Genomic DNA, 17573 nt, shown 5'->3' with positions numbered 1-17573 from the left:
TGTAGACCCCCGATGTGCAAAATCCGTACTATTTGCTTGTTTTAATTCTAACAAAATATTTTTATCACCAATTTCTTTAAGAGATGTCACCGTTATAAGCTCTGGTTTCTTGCTTTTGATGATGAGAAATGTTTTACCAGCATAAAAGACAACGCCACGAGTATGTGAAATGCTGCATCACTGTGTTTATTGGAATGCCTATGATGCGCTGATATAAAAAGTCTCAGTCGGTAAAAGTACATCAGACTAATATAGGGGTCTAAAATGCCTGCATCTGGGGGGTGAACAGATCACCCGGCCTAAATAGCGCCCAGTTTGAGCTCACCTTAGCCGTCATTACTGATTACAGATCAATGATAGTGCAATACACCAGGAGTTAAAAAGAACAGAACCATCCCAGAGAGCTGGGCTGTTGCCTGTTTTACTAAGGAAGGTGCACTTATGGATACAGAGATAATTTAACTTGTCAGAAATCTTGCTAATGGGGGGGAAAATGTAGCAAACTCAAGATAGTTTGGCATAATCTTGAACAAAGCTCTGCAGGACAGTGGGTCTGCTGTGAGAAGACAAAAACCTGTCCCTACAGTGGGATTCTGTCGTGCTTAGGATGGGTACAAGGCACGGTAGTCACTAATGCCAGAGCTGTTTGGTGGGGTATTCTGGCAGCAGCTGTTCTCCTGCCAAAACCAGGTGTGGAAATCCATCTGTAAAGAGCCTTCCTGGCTTTACAGCTCGGTTTGTTCTCGTTCAAGGGGAAACAGCAGGAACTGTGCTGCAGACAGAGAAGACAGCCTCAATTCCCAGCTGACAAATGCTGCCTTGTGGTGTTCTGGACCAGTGATGGATGTGGGGAGACAACAAAACATGTTTTCCTTGTATCAATATTTTCTGAGTTGCCTTCACAAATAGGAGAGAAGAAGCGTGTTTTTATGTTAGGGCCATGCAGTGCGTCAGCAGGACGAGGGCCACGCCACGGCTGCTGACTGGCTTCGGTGGGGCCTTGTGGGGAGACATTTCCCTGCCGATGCTTATCCACGTCCTTTTAAAAGCCAGAGACTGGGAGAGGGTGGAAAATTGGGATCAGACAGCAGCGTTGTGAAAGAAAACCCAGCCTCGGCCCGGCGTAAGGGTATTCGTTTTATTGGACATGTGATTAAAAAACAGCATGTGTCTATTCCAAAAAAATCAGTAGACAAATACAGTGACAGATTGATAACTTTTCTCAAGATTTTTACCCAAATATATTAACTTTGTTTACACGCTGTGTTACTCTAAGTAACAGGAAGTTAGTGACATAAAATCAGGGTGTGTATGTGTACTGTGGATATATGTGGTAGCAATGTTTTCAGGTAGAACTCCAGAACATGAGTCTTGCAGTTTAAGAAATTACAGGAATCAAATTTGGAACAGAACAGAGTAGTGAGAGCTTCAAATTCACTGTTGTGCAACTTGCATAGAAAAATTATCCCAACTGCAGGTCTATTAGCAGAATGATTTTCTCATTTAACAAAGCTGACGATCTCAATTAAAAATTTTCTCCCCTTTCATGTAAAATCCCAGTGGCTGATCCAGATTCCATTCCAGATCCATCCTCAAGCCCTTGATTCTCTGAATCACAAAAGTATTTCACATTCAGAGGATGACCAGGAAGCCAAATGAGGCGCATGTGACATGAGATGATTTCCTGGAGAAGAAAATAAAAAAGACACGTCTTTTATGATCTCTACACCGTGTTTCTGGTGATGAAAGCACGTATTCTACACATGCTTACCTGTGTTGGAATTTCATGGAGTAGGACAGTGAAGTCAAACTCAATAAAATCGTCTTTCCTTATCTGGACATGGATTGAAGAGAAAAAAATGATCAAGAACACAAGTTACATTGCTGAATTTAGCATCTGCTCTGATTTACCTGACTGCGTTTAGCAAGGTGAGTAGGGCTTATGGTTGTTGGCGGGTGTAAGATGTTTTGTATGTGGAGAGATGGGGAATTGGGAACGCTTTGTGCAGAAAAACTTTGAAGATGCCAAGTGTAGTGTGGCTGTGCAGCCTGACTGACACGAAACCAGGCTGACTCAGATGCTAATGAAGTGAGTTAATACATGTGAGAATCTTACCGGACTATTAATCTCTCCTTCAGAGAAACCTAATTGTAAATAACTAGGGAGTAAAAGCTGAACAGTTGTCTGTTGATCACGGCTGACTGAGGGACACAAAGCTTTGGGAACGCCTGTTCCATATGGTGCACGTGCAAGGTGTGCTCCCCAGAGAGCGCCTCCCAGGTACGAGGCTGGTGCTGCCCTTGAGCTTGGTGAGAAGGGCAGAGACTACCAGGGGCAACATAGAATCTGGCTGATAACTGCAGGACCCTGTGCTCAGATCTCCTGATTAAACCCACAGAAACCAACAGATCCACTCGTGCAAACAACAAAAACTAAATTTTGTCTGAAAGAGTAAATTTTTTCCACCAAACCCTGGACCATACACTTGCCCAGAGGTGGAGATACTTGTGTGGAGAAGCCCCTGAGGTTTTGGGGAGGATCACGGTTACGGAATGTGAGTTCCCTGCTGTCTGGTGGACTCTTAGCTTCTGTAATGCAAACGTGTAATTGCCGCTTCGCTTACCCACTGCTTCGCAGACTTGACTTGGGCCATGGAGTAACCCAAGTTCTCTGTTGATTTTTCCCACATTATGTAACTGCTGCCAGCAACAGCCAAAGCCCACACTGGCTCCAGAGCGGGTTCAATATTTCCATAGCTGTCTGCAAGGGAGAAAGAGAGTAATATAAAAATGATTAATTCTGTCTGTTCAGTAGGAAAATGATAAACCACAGAGCACTTTTGTCTGGCAAACCGCTCTTCCTGGAAGTGACTTTTCCTTCAGACGTGTTATGATCTTAAGCAGGGAGGAGAACGATCCTAAACCTACAGCCACAGTAGAAGTATAAAAGCGTGACTGTACTAAAATTGCCAGGAGGTGAGAAACCCACTATCCACAATAATCATAGAATGATAGAATGGTTTGAGTTGGAAGGGACCTTAAAGCCCATCCAGTGCCACCCCCTGCCATGGGCAGGGACACCTCCCACTGGCTCAGGCTGCCCAAGGTCCATCCAACCTGGCCTGGAACCCCTCCAGGGATGGGGCAGCCACAGCTTCCCTGGGCAACCTGCTCTAGTGTCTCACCACCCTCATCATGAAGAATTCCTTACTTAATGGAAGTCCTTACTTAGCCAGGAGGAAAAGAGGGAGCAGAGTGTTCTGTTTGCAGGATGGAAACATTCTGTTAGTCATTCCTTGTGAATTTCCACCCACGGCTGGGGAAGGTGTGCGGGCTAAGGCAGTTGTTAATACTCAAGGACATTTTTCATTTACTGGAATAAAAAGTTGCATAGGCTTGTTTTTAAAACCAAACCACCTTCACAACATTGCATTGACTGCCGTTGTTGCCAAAACACAGCAGATGTCTCTCTCTATGAAAACCGCTGTTTTGATAATTAGCTCCTCAGTTTTAGGGCAATACTGTAAATATACTTATCTACTTTTTAAAATGCAGGTACGTTTGCTTGTGTTCTTAGAAATGCCTGACCTCTTTGAGATAAAATGAAATATGATCGATTACTCAGAGGGCTATACCTGGAATATTGTTTGCAATTATTGGTTTGGTTTGGTGCCTAAGTTTTTGGTAAAGTCTGTTGTCTTCTTCTTGGATTTTCTTCTGGTCTTTGGTTTCTATGCACTTGATATTGACAACAGGTGGAGACTTTTTCTTCGGATACAACACTGTAGCAAGGCAGCTCCCGGCACTTTCCTGTAAAGGTAGAGTTTAAAACTGTTGTCTTTAATTGTGATTTTATTTACCAACACATTCTTCAAAAGCTTATGGTATTAACACGTGGAGCAGGCACATATCTTGTATGAAGCTGTACAGAGGTCCGGGAAGTCTTTTCATGGATATAATTTTTCCAGGAAAATAAATAGGTTAAAACCACAAGGCTGAAGTGATTAACAGCAGTTTTTAATTAAAGGGTAGCAGAACTGCACTAAGTCATCTTGGAAATACGTTTGAGAGTTTTCAAGAAATAGCATTGATTGATAACAGGGAATTTCATTGTATGGTACTTCAGCTTTGAAACAAAAATAATGTTTCATAATAGATTCCAAAGATAATCTGAATTTTCTAAAATGTGGGTGAAAAACAGATGCTTACGGTAAAATTGCTAATGATGGCTGTCTGATGGAATGAGCGTGGGGGGTTATAATGAAATAGAGCACTCAACTATCACCCCTTTCTTCTCCTTTTGGTGTGTGGTCACAGCAGGAGCTACAAGGGGACAGTGAGGACCATGCTGCGACACTGAGTTTGGACCACTGCAAAGTTTTACTCGGGCGCTTGGTGCCTGCTGTGACAACAAAGAGACGGTCTCTTCAGGCACTGAGCAACGCAGGTGGCTACGGTGCTCAGACCATGGACTCTGATGGAGGCAGAGGACGGACTAGACGAGAACTCAGGTAATGCTAAGAGCAAACTGTGCCCTGTGCTGGACAGGCAGGTAGACGCATAATGGTCTTTCTGTTGTGAAAGATCCACTCATGATAGCGCTTAAATGCATCCTGTTCTGGAGATGCTGAAGTTCATTCAGTGCACGCTGTCAGGAGGAACAGAGAGGACCATAAACTCACCCCACTTCTGTAGTCTTCAGTTGTGAACTGCAGGTAATACTTGTGGCCAGAGTCTGGGATGATCTGGGAGAGAGAAGGATTCGACCATCAGTATAACTACAGCTTTATGTACTGTAACTTGCTGAGCTGCTGCCCTGAGGAGGGCAAATAAGGGCTCCATGGCTAAATCATGGCCCTGTAGCATCAGAAAACTGGTTACATGAGAGGCGCTGAGATGATCCTAACAGCAAACACAAAAGGTCTTAACGACAATTAAATAACCCTTCTATTAAGGAGTGGTTTAGCGCCTTTCCTCACAGAGGTAATGCAAGCAGAAAAATGCAGCTCAGAGTCCTTCACAGGACAGGTTGATAGTGAGTGACTTCAAAATTAATCACAAGTCGGTGTTCACCTTCGGAGGAGGCATTTTTTTGTGCAGGCTATCGGAATGCCTTTGAATATGTAAATGAATCAAATCTTGCCGACTGATTCACAGCTGAACAGGAATTACACAGGCTAATTTTATCCTAGGGATGTTAATCTTTCTAGCTTGTTTCTGTTGTGACTGGAAAGAGACTGGTTTTGCTACGCAGTGTGTTTGAGCAAGATTCCAACCTGTTTGCTCTGTTTTGCCCTGAAAATACAAGTCGTTTAGTTGCACAGTCAACTATCTGAGATTCTGCTCCTTAAGGAAAAATAAAAGCATACTCTTCGCTGTGCAAAGCAGCCAGTAGCTCCTCTTGTAGGACAAAACATCAGAAAAGCCTTAGAAATGTACACCTTTGAAATATGTAATTTTCTTGGATTTGGGGTCTTTTATTCAGTTTGCTTTGGGATTTTTTCCTTCTTATTGCTGACAGAACTGGGTCAGTTAACACATTGTAGTTTTGGTGTGGGGTATCACAGACTGTCCTGGCCCCAAGCAAACTAGCTTTTAATGTTGGCCATGAAAAATAGGAATTACCCTGAAACAGAATCAATGCTTCATTTAAAAGTGTAAGAGCAGAGCCTAATAAAAAGTATTTGAATAATCTGCTCTTTACTTCATTAGTCAGGCTCTTATTTTCCTATCAATGTTAATATCTACCTTTGAAAGATCTGAATGTGTTTTTGAAGGGGGACTCCAAGTAACAAAGAGTATGGAAAACATTACATTTATTCAACCAATTGTTTGTAAAATGACATTTTGTGTCATTTAACTGTTTGGTACCTTTCCAAGGCTTTCCTTTGGTTAAATCAGCCAGAAAAAAATGAAATAAAATAAGTCTTTTTGTGTGCTGTACTTTGATCTATTGGATAGGCTTTCTGATGTAGGAGCCAGATCACTTTTGTGTCTGAAAGTTTGTTCCTTTTGCATATATTGTCTCTTCTCATAAACCTCTTCTTGCTTCTCTTTGCTGCTGGTGCCAGATATGTTGTTACAGAGGGGCATGTGTGAGATAGTCTGTGGAAAACACTACTGGCCAATGCCAGCTGCCTCTTAAAGTGGACGTTTAAGTCAGGTCTTATTTGTTTTTTAAATGCAATGCTCTTCAGATAAACAGGAGGGGAATTCTAGCTGTCGGTACGACTTTGAAGATTAGAACCCAAAGCAAATGTGCATCTGCTTTACTTATCTAGACCTGGGGCTTTGTGTTCCCACAATACTTTCTTCCAGGAAGCCGTTAGAAGCGTAGCGATAGCAAAGTTTCATTCGCAGGGCAAGGCCACCAGCCCAGCACCTGCCTTTAGTACACACACGGAGCAACGCACTGCAGATAAGAGGGCAAATTGGTTTAGTCACTTGCTCTACTTTTATGAAATCCCATCTTGAAGCTTTACAATGAGGCGAGTCTGGAGCTGCACCCAGCTGACACTATGAAGAGAATGGAGGAAACAGAGAGAGAATGAGTTCAGACAGAATCTCTTCTCTACCTTCTCATTCTCCCGCTCTCCTGCCCTTGTTTTGTCCTCAAAATGACAGAGATTATGATACGAGCAAGATAATCGCTGCATTTAAGCATCAGTTTCTTATTATTGTAAAGCATTCTGTAAAGTTATCTCTGTTGTTTCTCATTCATTTGCTTAAGTATGGGTGTTTTTTAAGCACGGTGACTGAGACTTATTCCCTTTCTTGTCATCGGTGCCGCAGATGAGAGGACCTGAAATAGAGTCAGTTTGACTACAGCACTTCTGCAGCGGGAGAAACTTGGCTCTGGTTTAACTGATGAGAGTGGATGGGGTTTTCTGCTGAACCTTTTCCTCAGAGGGCACAGTACAAAGTCTGTAATGGAGGACAATTCATAGTTAAGTTGGATCTTTTCTGTCCAGCATATTCAGTCATTTAAAATATGTTCAACTGTTCTTCCATTATTGTTTGTTCTTGCATTGGTGTTCTGTCAGCTAAAGAAAAAGTCATTTTTATAGCTGTGATAACTTTGAGAATAATAATCAGATTCAGACAAAATATCTCAGCACTTTCATTGCATTTGCTTGATATTGAGCATTTATGATGAAAATCAATCGGCAGTTTTTATAAACTAATTATTCAGTCTCTGATTCTTCTTATTAGAAGGCTGTAGAAAAGCTTCATCACTAATGATTTGGTCAATGCTCACTTTAAAAAGAATACATAATTCTGTGCTTATGTGGTTTTTGAAGTAAATATTCCCTCTTCAGAATTTGCAACAACTCCACGGTAGCCAGTGCTGCTCACCTGGAAAGCTGTCAGGTGGTGCTACACAGCTAACAAACATATTCACTCCTGGTACGTGCACCAGAGGGCTTCTTTGATCCCACAAGGGGGAGTGAGAAGGTACATTTGGCATGAAATAATTTTGACAAAAGTATTTCTAGTTTCAAAGAAAACCATCACTTTTATTTCCACTATTATTTTCCACTGTTATCCCAAAATGCATGGCTGTAAACCATCACGTTGTGCGAGTTAAACAAGAGCTCAGGAATATTTGACATCACACAATGATGGCTGGCTAAAAGCAGCCAAAGATGGAAGTGTCCAAAAGAGAAGAAAACAAGTGAGTAATTCATTTTTCCACTGAATATCTGGGTCACGGAATTTTTTTATTTCCGGGCTGAAAATTAATGCAACTTTCTTGACAGATTTTTAGTGTTCTAGGGCCAGGATAGCAATTTAAGAGCAGTTCATTCCAGGTCCCAAAGGAGGCAGTTTTGCAATTGGTTTACAGTGCTCTATCTCCACACTGGCATGGAAAGGGATGATCCCTCTCTCATCCCTCGCTACAGGTTTCTATCTCCTCTCCCATGTGTTTCCCCACCAGCATTTCTTCCTTGGGACCAGTTTTTCGGTGAAGGATCCGTGGGCCGACCTGACTGCCAAGCATGGAGAAGCTCGCACTGCTGCAAGAGGAGCAAGAGAAGTGTCTCTTGGGGTCTTGTCTCGTGGGGTTCCCACCACACGGCCCTGCCACTGTGACCTGTGGCCTCTGGACCTGCTGGAGATTGCTCCACAAGCAGCCAGGTGAGCTCTTGGGCTGCCCCACGCACCAGGGCAAAGCCAGCAGAGGTGGCTGCTTTCTCACCTCTCTGTATCTGGCTTTCCCTAGATAATCTACCTGCCCTGCCGCTGATTTTATCTTCCCCGCCCTAATGTAGGGTCCTGACTGTTAGAAATAAGTAGAAATCTTTCAACTCTCTTCTAATATTAGGACCACAGTCCTGGTATTACGCTGCTTTGTGTCAAGATGTGCTTGTGAACGGAAACCTCCACCTGTAAAACTGCATTTTGTAGTCCTACTTAAACAAACATTGCAGTTTACCCACGAGATTACTGAGCTTCACCTTCAGACTTCACCTCCTGGTTCCCCTACCTACTGCTCAGTCACACTTTCCAGGACTTTTTCATATAGGAGACTCCTGCTCCCATGTTTTGAAAGTTTCTCTCTTGAATTCGAGGGCCTTCAGTGGGCACACACGAATGCTTCTCTTCTCAAAACTGTATTTTAAAGGGCAGCTGTCGATTCCATGAGGTGTGTGCTGCTGTTTCCTAGGAGATACTCGCTTAAGTTAAGAAAAAACGCTCATGAAAGAGAAGGGACAACAAAAAGAAAAGTGCAACCAATGGCAAGACAGGTATTGTTATGTTTGGCGTATCTCTGCTATTTGTTGCTAGGAGAGAAAAGCACTGAAGTATCTTCTTGCCCGAACCTGAACAATCCTTCACCTCTGACTGCACTGGTGACCATCTACAGTCCTGTTTCTAATTACCAGTTTCACTGGCCAGTGGGCTAATGAGGTTAGTTCTAAAATACAATGCTTATGATTAAATTCCATGATACAATTATCCCATTTTTCATAGATCCAGTAATACACTAACAAACAGAAGATTAGCTGCCTTAAAAAAATTAAAAGAACAAAACTCAATCAACCAAACAATGTCCCCCCAACATTTCTGTCTCTTGCATTCATATAATATAGCACATTCCTTCCAGGAAATTCTTTTCATTTTTTTACAGTAGAGGACAGGAAAGAAGGAAGCGACCATGTCTGGTGCATTTCTCTCCTTGTTTTCACAGAGTATGCAAAAAAAAGGGGAAATAAACTGCAGAAAGGGTTTATAGTGAGAGGCATCAGTACTGTGGGGAAAGAATGAGGCATTACACTTCTCTATAATGGACCAGTTATTTTCTTTCCTCTATTAAAAGGCAGGTGGTTGATAGTGAGTGGGAAAAATCCCTTCCCATTCCTGCAACCAGAATTCTTACAAATATTCAGTTTCATGGATGTTGGGAAGAGGATCTGCAGCAACCTCTTCCTTCTGTTCTCTACTAGACCGGTGCACTGCTCCCAGCATCCCACACTGCTCCCAGAGGCCGTGGTGGGGTTCTTACAAACGCTTGTGCCTCTTTTATCATAGAATCATAGAATAGTTTGGGATGGAAGGGACCTCAAAGCCCATCCAGTCCCACCCCCTGCCATGGGCAGGGACACCTCCCACTGGCTCAGGCTGCCCAAGGCCCATCCAACCTGGAACCCCTCCAGGGATAGGGCAGCCACAGCTTCCCTGGGCAACCTGGGCCAGGGCCTCACCACCCTCATGGTGAAGAAATTCCTCCTTATGTCCAGTCTAAATCTGCCCCTCTCCAGTCTATACCCATTGCCCCTCATCCTATCACTACAAGTCCCTCCTCAGCTTTCTTGTAGCCCCTTCGGGTACTGGACAGTCGCTGTAAGGTCTCTTTCTCTTCTCCAGGCTGAACAACCCCAACTCTCTCAGCCTGTCCTCATACCAGAGGTGCTCCAGCCCTCTGATCATCTTTGTAACCTCCTCTAGACCTGTTCCAACAGTTCCATATCCTTTTTATGTTGAGGATTCCAGAATTGAATGTAAATATATGTAAATTATATATGTATAATTAATTTCATATAACAATAGACAATAAATTAACCTTAGGCAATAAAATTATTGTATTTGATATTAAAGAAATTTAATGACAAATAAAGTTATTATTATATTTTTATTATTAAATACATATTATTTATATTATTAAATTTTTATAGATTTTATATAAAAAGATTATATTATTAAATTTTTATAGATTTTATATAAAAAGATTGTATTATTAAATTTTTATAGATTTTATATATATTAAATTTATATATAATGCATTAATTTTATATAATAAATTAAATACCTCTATGTATTTATTTTATGTAATTTACATAATATAATTTAATACAACAATAATTTATATCACATCTATAAGTGATGCAGTAGTAGTAGTAGCAATAATAGCAACCAGGATGCTTTTCGCAGCCCTCCTGCGAAGCCTGTCCCCCCCCTCTCCCGCTGTCCCCCCTCTCTCCCGCTGTCCCCCCTCTCCCCGCTGTCCCCCCCCCCTCTCTCCCGCTGTCCCCCCCCCCCCTCCTACCTTGCTGCCCGCCTTGCGGAGCTGCCCGAGCGCTCGCAGCGCGGAGGGCGCCGCTCGCTGGAAGTTGCGGTTCTGCAGCGCCGCCGCCGCCGCCCTCCGCCCGCCGGGCCCGGGGTCCCGCAGCGCTCCCGCGGGCTGCAGGAGGAGGAGGAGGAGGAGGAAGGCGCTGAGCCCCTGCATGCTGCTGGGAGGCGGCGCTCTGAGCCGGGCAGGGCGCGGGGCTGCCTTAAATAGCGGTCAGAGCGGCCCGCCCGCCCGCGGGGAACCCCGTCCGTTCGGTGACACCCTGCCCCGCAACCCTCCCTCTAACCCGCATCCCTCCCTCTTCCCCGCATCCCTCCCTCTTCCCCGCAACCCTCCCTCTGCCCCGCATCCCTCCCTCCTCTCCGCATCCCTCCCTCCTGCCCCGCATCCCTCCCCCTGCCCCGCATCCCTCCCCCTGCCCCGCATCCCTCCCCCTGCCCCGCATCCCTCCCTCCTGCCCCGCATCCCTCCCTCCTGCCCCGCATCCCTCCCCCTGCCCCGCATCCCTCCCTCCTGCCCCGCATCCCTCCCTCCTGCCCCGCATCCCTCCCCCTGCCCCGCATCCCTCCCTCCTGCCCCGCATCCCTCCCCCTGCCCCGCATCCCTCCCACCGCATCCCTCCTCTCCGCATCCCTCCCTCCTGCCCGCATCCCTCCCTCCTGCCCCGCATCCCTCCCACTGCATCCCTCCTCTCTGCATCCCTCCTCTCTGCATCCCTCCCTCCTCCCCGCATCTCTGCCTCTTCCCCGCATCCCTCCCTCCTGCCCGCATCCCTCCCTCTGTCCCGCATCCCTCCCCCTGTCCCGCATCCCTCCCACTGCATCCCTCCTCCCCGCATCCCTCCCTCCTGCCTGCATCCCTCCCCCTGCCCCGCATCCCTCCTCAGCCTCCTCTTCTCCCTGAAAGACCATGGAGCGTTGTGTTGCCTTATTACTGTAACGCTTTCACAGAACATCAAATTCAGTATTTATGAGGCTTTTCTAAGTAAGGGAAAGAATTATTACAATACAGGCATAATAACATAACACCATTTTTTATTACAGCCTTTTTTTTTGTGCCACCCAATTCCTTTAATTGCCCTGACTTTGTTGGTGATTACAATTTTCCTTCCTGAAATATTTTGAAGAAATAATAGTTTGTATTTTCACATTCTCTTGCACTTTTCTTTTTTTCTTTCACTTGCTGTTTTCTTTCTTCCCTCTGGGGCAGCAGATGAAATTGCATTTCCTCCTTGCGTTCTTACCTTCCCAGAACCCTCGTGCTCTTTCTGTTTTGTCCCTTCTGCAGTTTGTTTTATTCTTTTTTTTTTTTGTTGCTTGGTAACAAATTCTTTGTTACAGATTCTTCAGTACCTCAAGAGAAATGGGCCATGTGCTGGGTGAAAACGCAAGACGACGACAGCCGTGTTGGATCAGGCCAAGAGGTCTCCCAGCCCAGTTCCTTTTCACAGCGCCGGTACTCCTCCTTGAGCCTAATGATTGTTTTTCTGTAACACACTACAACTGGTTCCAGAGAGAAGTACAAACATCTTCTATTCAGTCTCTTTCTTTAACATTATTTAGCTTTCTGTCTTCATCTCCAGAGAGTCCCTGTAACATATGTGGCAGTTTCCTCCAGGACTTCTATCAGGAAAATGAAAAAAAAAAATAAAATAATTTGTTCTCTGATACAAATCATACTAGAAGTCGGTAAGGTTTAGGAAATTCAGACAGTTTCAGTGAGTTCAGCATCCAAGAGAAAGTGTGCAGCTGTACAGCTCAGGGGCTTTTTGCTTTCAGTCGTAATAGTCACTGACGCAGCACATGAAGTTTCTCCTATCTACTTTAGGGGCCAAACTTCTCATCTTGCACCTGAGTTATATCCCGTACAGAGAGGTTAATGTACGATTAATTTGACATCTCTCTGTTTTACAATGCATGGCTTTAATATACTTTGTGTCTGGAGTCACACAGATGCTTATGAGAGGGAAACGGCATTTTTCATGTATTTTGGGGGAAGTGTTTATAAAATTTTGCAGAGAGAGCAGGCTATTTTTTTCCTTATTGGAAGATTTGCCGTGTTTGTTTCTCATATTTTCTGCTTAGCTGGAAGAAACTAAGATTCAGCCTTTTCTCATTTATCCTCGCTGCAATGACAGCTCTGATGTTTTAAAATAAAATACAAAGTGTGCTTCTCCTTAGCTGACACTGGAAGGGCCTGAGCGGTGCCAATCGCTTCCCGATGATACCGATTTGTTTCATGGACTTCATTTCTCACAGCAGCACTTTGGAGGTAGGACGAGCGTCTGAGGATGTCATGGGAGTGGAGGAAGCACAAGCCACGGAAAGGGAAGCAGTGAGGTGAAGCAAGGATCACTGGTGAGAAAAGCCTTGGTACAACATGCGCAGCAGAGGGTGGGGAGGAAGGAGGTGAGGACTATGAGGGGTCAGCTTCTCCAGCTCATGGCATGAGTACACTCATGTGCTGCACCTCTCTCTCTGCTCAAGGAAAGAAGTTAAAACTGCCCTGCACAGAGGTTTCACCCTCATGGGTTTGATGCCTTAGATTTTGGGGGGGGGGTTCAGAGGCTTAAATGAGGGGTAAGAGCTCGTAGGTCTTTGTCACTCATGCTGGAAAAGCCTGCAAAACCCTGACGTCTGAGCTGTGAGGTTTTGACCCCATCCATAACTTTCTATGTACTTCCTTTTCCCTTTTAGGTTCTCCTCCTTTTCCTGCTTTCTCGGTCAGTGTTGCTGTCAGTGATATGGTCGTTTCCTTCCTCCTGAGTGCAACAAAGACATTGTGAGTAACCAAGACCCAGGGGTCAGTGTGACAAGGATGGAGACCCTGTATCACAAAGCAGGGACAATTTCATAGAAGTTTCCTAAATTGCTGCAGAGGTTACGTTGCTGTAATTTGCTGTTGATCGAGCGTGACTCTGAATTTACAAAGCATTTTGACTCAGGGAAAATTAAAGCTTACATGCTGAGTAGGTCCAGGGCAGGGCTGGGGGGATGATCCTAAATACATACAAACCCAGGCATTTGCTGCTTCCACAACATTTTAAAAATGCATTTATTTTAATCCCTGATTTTACGTGGCCCTTAAAAGCTGGAAGTGCATTCTGTAGGCTCTGCTCATTTACTTCCGTCTTCTTGGTGACAGTAAAAACAAAGCCTTTACAACATGAATATCTGAACAAAAGGAACTGAAGTGAGTGCTCTAACTTGAAAAGAAATATATATTCCAGTTAGCTAGAAAGCAGCGCATGTAGGTTTTGTTCTTCTCTAATATCTTCTTACCTCTCATCCCTGTTAGCTTGTTCCAGACTCAAAGAGGATGGTGATGGTGTAAGTTACATGTTAACAAGCCTCTCGTACTCTTCCTTCTCTGTTCTCCTTTAGCAAACTGTAGATTATGGCACATTTCCCAACGTTAACATCGCCTGGTGGTTTGCATCGTGCTTATGTTGCACTTGACTTGGACTCTTTAGAAATGGAAAGGACGTTTGTTTCAGGCAGTGGCTCTGAAAAGCATTCTGAGGTTTTACTTTTCTTAACATCTTTTTTTTTTCATACATCACATACTCGTATAGAGGCCAGTTATTCCTAATTTGTTTCATATTTGAAGACTATTTCTATATCCTTTGTAAGCATTTTACAGCAGACCTCACTGGCTTATAATCACTAACAGATGACTGTAACATAATACAATGAATTTGGACCAACTTCAGTTTGTTTTGTTTTGCAACTTTTCCTGTTCTAACTTCAGCATCTTGCTGTACTTAAAAACAAGCTCTGTTTTTTGATTTTAAGTGAATTGTTTATGGCTCTCCCCCCAATAATTACAACTTTATTTTATTCCCAATAATTAATCACGAGAGTTTATTTTCTGTGTACTTAGTCTCTAATTTATTTTTTGGATAAATGAAGCTTTGAATGGGTGATCTTCTAATGCACTGTTGGGCTGACCTGGCCTATGGTTAACCATAGGCCTAAAAATACCTATGTTATTCTCAGTGTGTCTCATTTTTCTCATGGAAATTTGCTTCTGAAGGCTTTTTTAAACCTTTCTGTTTATGGATAGGATTTTTAAAAGACCAACATGTATGTTCATGTCAGCAGCTACAGATGCCATCCCTGCACACCCGCGTAACAGAATTTTCCCAATAGATTTTATGTATGCGATTCAAGGCAGGCTGCATTTCCTGCAGCTGTTAGTGCTCAACGTCTATGATATGTTGCATTTTGATAAAGGGCAGGCCAAGTTAAAGCCAATGTGAAGTCTCTTATGTTTTGAACGAATGTACAGCAGACAAGTTTTCTGAAAACCTGTGTATAATATGTGTCGATTGGCGCATGGGGAAGTTTTCGGTGGAGCTGTAATAGTTCCACAGGGAACTAAAAGAAAAATAAATAAGAAGAGAGAAAGCAGTTGAAGCCAATAAATACTCTCTGTGACATGAATTACCTTCAGGGCCTTGGGCTCAGTCTCTAGCTAAATTTATAGGATTGGTTTTGACCAAAATTGTTAAAACCAGGAAATGAAGAAGAGTGAAAGGACTAGAGAGCCATCAGTTAAATGCAAGTTATTTGGGTCGGTACAGGAATAACACTTGACACATAAGGGATTGTGATATCTATGTCAGTCAAGAAAGTCTAGTGAACCCTTCTGGCCCAAAACCTGCAAATTGATTGATGCTATCTGTTTCCATTATTTTGTAATTTTTATATTGCTTCTAAAATGCATGCCAACATCCTGTAAAAATGTCATCAAGAGTAAGCTTTAGAGTTCTCTCGTAACCGCTCTTGCACTGTTGACAAACTTTTCCAGTGAATCCACTAGGACTTCTGGTGTTGTTCCTTGGAGGCTACTCTAGTTCAGAAGCGACGTTTGATGGTGTAAAGCACCTTTAATTTCCCATTCTACTCTCTTTCCCTAAGGTGTTTGAAGCAACGTGGCATTTCTTTCAGCCTACTCTAGCTTTACTCTACCAAACCTATACATTTTACAGTGTCAAACAATGAAGTGCAGGAAAAGTTTGTAAACTCAGTGAAAGAGAGAAGCAATGAAATTCTCAAGCACGTGAGCATTTGCAGGATCCTCCTTTAACGTACTCCTCCAGATATGAACAGTGGTGCTAGCATCAATTCTACTAACATAGAGCACGCGCAGGTAGATTCCTCTTTCGTTAATGGTGATATCGTGTGTAATGGGGAATTAATTCAGCATGAAACGTGGGTCGCTGGGCTGCGTCTGAAACCAAGGGACTAAAACAACACACAGCACTGATTCTTTGGGGTTTTCTTGAGGGTTTATTTCATAATAGGACTGCATTTAAAGTCATCTACCTTGGGGAACAGTCACAAAGCTAAGACTTACCGCTATTTTTAGTTTCGTAACTTTTCTCGAGTGTACAAGGCTGATGGTCTTGCAGTGCCAGTACCTCTGGAATCTGGTCGGCAGAAAAGTGAGCAGCTTAGCATGTCAGTTTGAAAGGTCTGGAGGGTATTTCTTGGGATGGATTTTGCTTGGGGGCTGCTGTGCTTGAGATGCGAGATGTGCTACAGCAGACGGCAAAATTTAAGAAATAAACAATGGAATCAGAAATTACATTTCACCAGAAAATCAGGATAAATATGCAATGACCTAAGCTCAAGAAAAGTGAAAGGCATTGTTTTATAACAAGGGGAGTAAATCATTGCAGATTATTATCGCTGTTATTCTAACATTAAAAGGAGACATAGAACATTCTGCTAACCTATTATGATAATTTTGTTTTGACTATGGAACAGAGAAATCTTAATTTATAAAGAAATCTCTTACATGCCCAGTGGGATATAATTATACGGAGCCAAGAATAAACACAATCAATAAATAAATCAACTGAAATCACAGTTCTGCCATGTGAAACTGTTAACAAACGGATCTTGGACACATGCTCAGGCCTTTTTAAAGTAAATAGAAATCAAACCAGCCATTTAAAGATGAAATGCTGATAGGTGCACACACCTCTTTGAGTATTTTGTACCACTGATGGCTGTCACAGAGGAACTCGGCTGGAAGGCTGGGCAGAGTTGTGACGTTTGGTTAGAGGATTTCCATCCTTTGTGCAGCCCTTACTGCTGTGCTGCCTCCCCAGCGATGGGCGGACAGTGCTCCAAAGCTCCAAAAAATGGGGTCTAAAATAAAGCCTGAAGCACTGTTTATATTAAATTCCTCCTGGCAGATCTGATGGATGCTAAGTCATGACCCCTCGTACACCCCCAAACTATTTTAATTTGTTTGAGGCTAATATTTACTCATAGATGATAGCAATAGAAGTCCCCGTGAAATATGGGCTTTTTTTTGACACTGCTTTTGTAAAGATTTAATGTATGTCACTTCTAAATAACTATTGCAACAGAACAATAATTTTTGAAGTGTTTGGTTGCACAATGTTTAAACAAAGCATTAAATATTTGCACAATAAGGGAATGACGGCTCAGTTACTCTTTTAAATAAGGTGGGGACGAACGAGTGACTTCTAACGCTAAATTCCACAACACTGTATCACAAACCGTCTTTCTTGCAAGGTGACGTGTTCGAAAAGATCCGGCAGAACTACAGATTGAGAGGAAACACATTTTCCACACCTTGCTCACTGCATCCTCCCATTTCTCCTCTCTTTTGTGACTGCTGGTCTCTCTTTTCTTCGCAGCAACCACTTCCAGGTGTCTGCTCTTCCCAGGAGCTCAGGTTGCTGAGCTGCAAGGTCTCGGCTTGTATAATCGAAAACACGGGTAGAAGCAAAGCCAGGAACGGTCCTGCACTGCCACTCCTGAACATCTTCCAGGCAGACAGACCTAAATGGTGACCCTAATTAATTTTTTCCTATCATTTCTGAAATCTCGCAGACAAAAGATGAAACGCACACACAAAAAGTATTCCTTATGGAAAGTTTCCCTTGATTAGCTAGGCATGTTATTTAGGCTGGAAAAATAGGTGGAATTTATTGTTGATTATCTTGTAAGAAGTTTTG

At 43.3% G+C, this 17573-nt stretch overlaps 1 protein-coding gene across 1 annotated transcript; it reads right to left on the bottom strand.

Annotated features, from left to right (window-relative positions):
• Nucleotides 1–205: 205 nt before the first annotated feature.
• On the bottom strand, nt 206–10817 carry LOC104061770 (ovocalyxin-32). Its single transcript, XM_054073953.1, has 6 exons — nt 10550–10817; nt 4683–4745; nt 3636–3810; nt 2625–2761; nt 1772–1834; nt 206–1684 (listed from the first exon to the last, which is right to left on the bottom strand). Exons 1-6 carry the CDS (start codon nt 10727–10729, stop codon nt 1526–1528), a joined length of 777 nt encoding a protein of 258 aa, XP_053929928.1. The 5' UTR covers nt 10730–10817; the 3' UTR covers nt 206–1525.
• Nucleotides 10818–17573: the final 6756 nt, after the last annotated feature.

This window comes from Cuculus canorus, chromosome 9 (genome assembly GCF_017976375.1).
Source record: "Cuculus canorus isolate bCucCan1 chromosome 9, bCucCan1.pri, whole genome shotgun sequence".
NCBI classification, from domain to species: Eukaryota; Metazoa; Chordata; class Aves; order Cuculiformes; family Cuculidae; genus Cuculus; species Cuculus canorus.
This window is presented reverse-complemented; position numbering and strand designations above follow the sequence as displayed.

What these genes read in the sequence shown, in the direction of transcription:
- LOC104061770 (XM_054073953.1), bottom strand. Translation starts at nt 10,729, where the DNA reads ATGCAGGGGCTCAGCGCCTTCCTCCTCCTCCTCCTCCTCCTGCAGCCC. An exon ending in TCCGCAAGGCGGGCAGCAAG is followed by an intron (nt 4,746 to 10,549) that starts GTAGGAGGGGGG and finishes TCTCTCTCCCAG; the next exon opens with ATCATCCCAGACTCTGGCCA. An exon ending in CTGAAGACTACAGAAGTGGG is followed by an intron (nt 3,811 to 4,682) that starts GTGAGTTTATGG and finishes CTACCTTTACAG; the next exon opens with GAAAGTGCCGGGAGCTGCCT.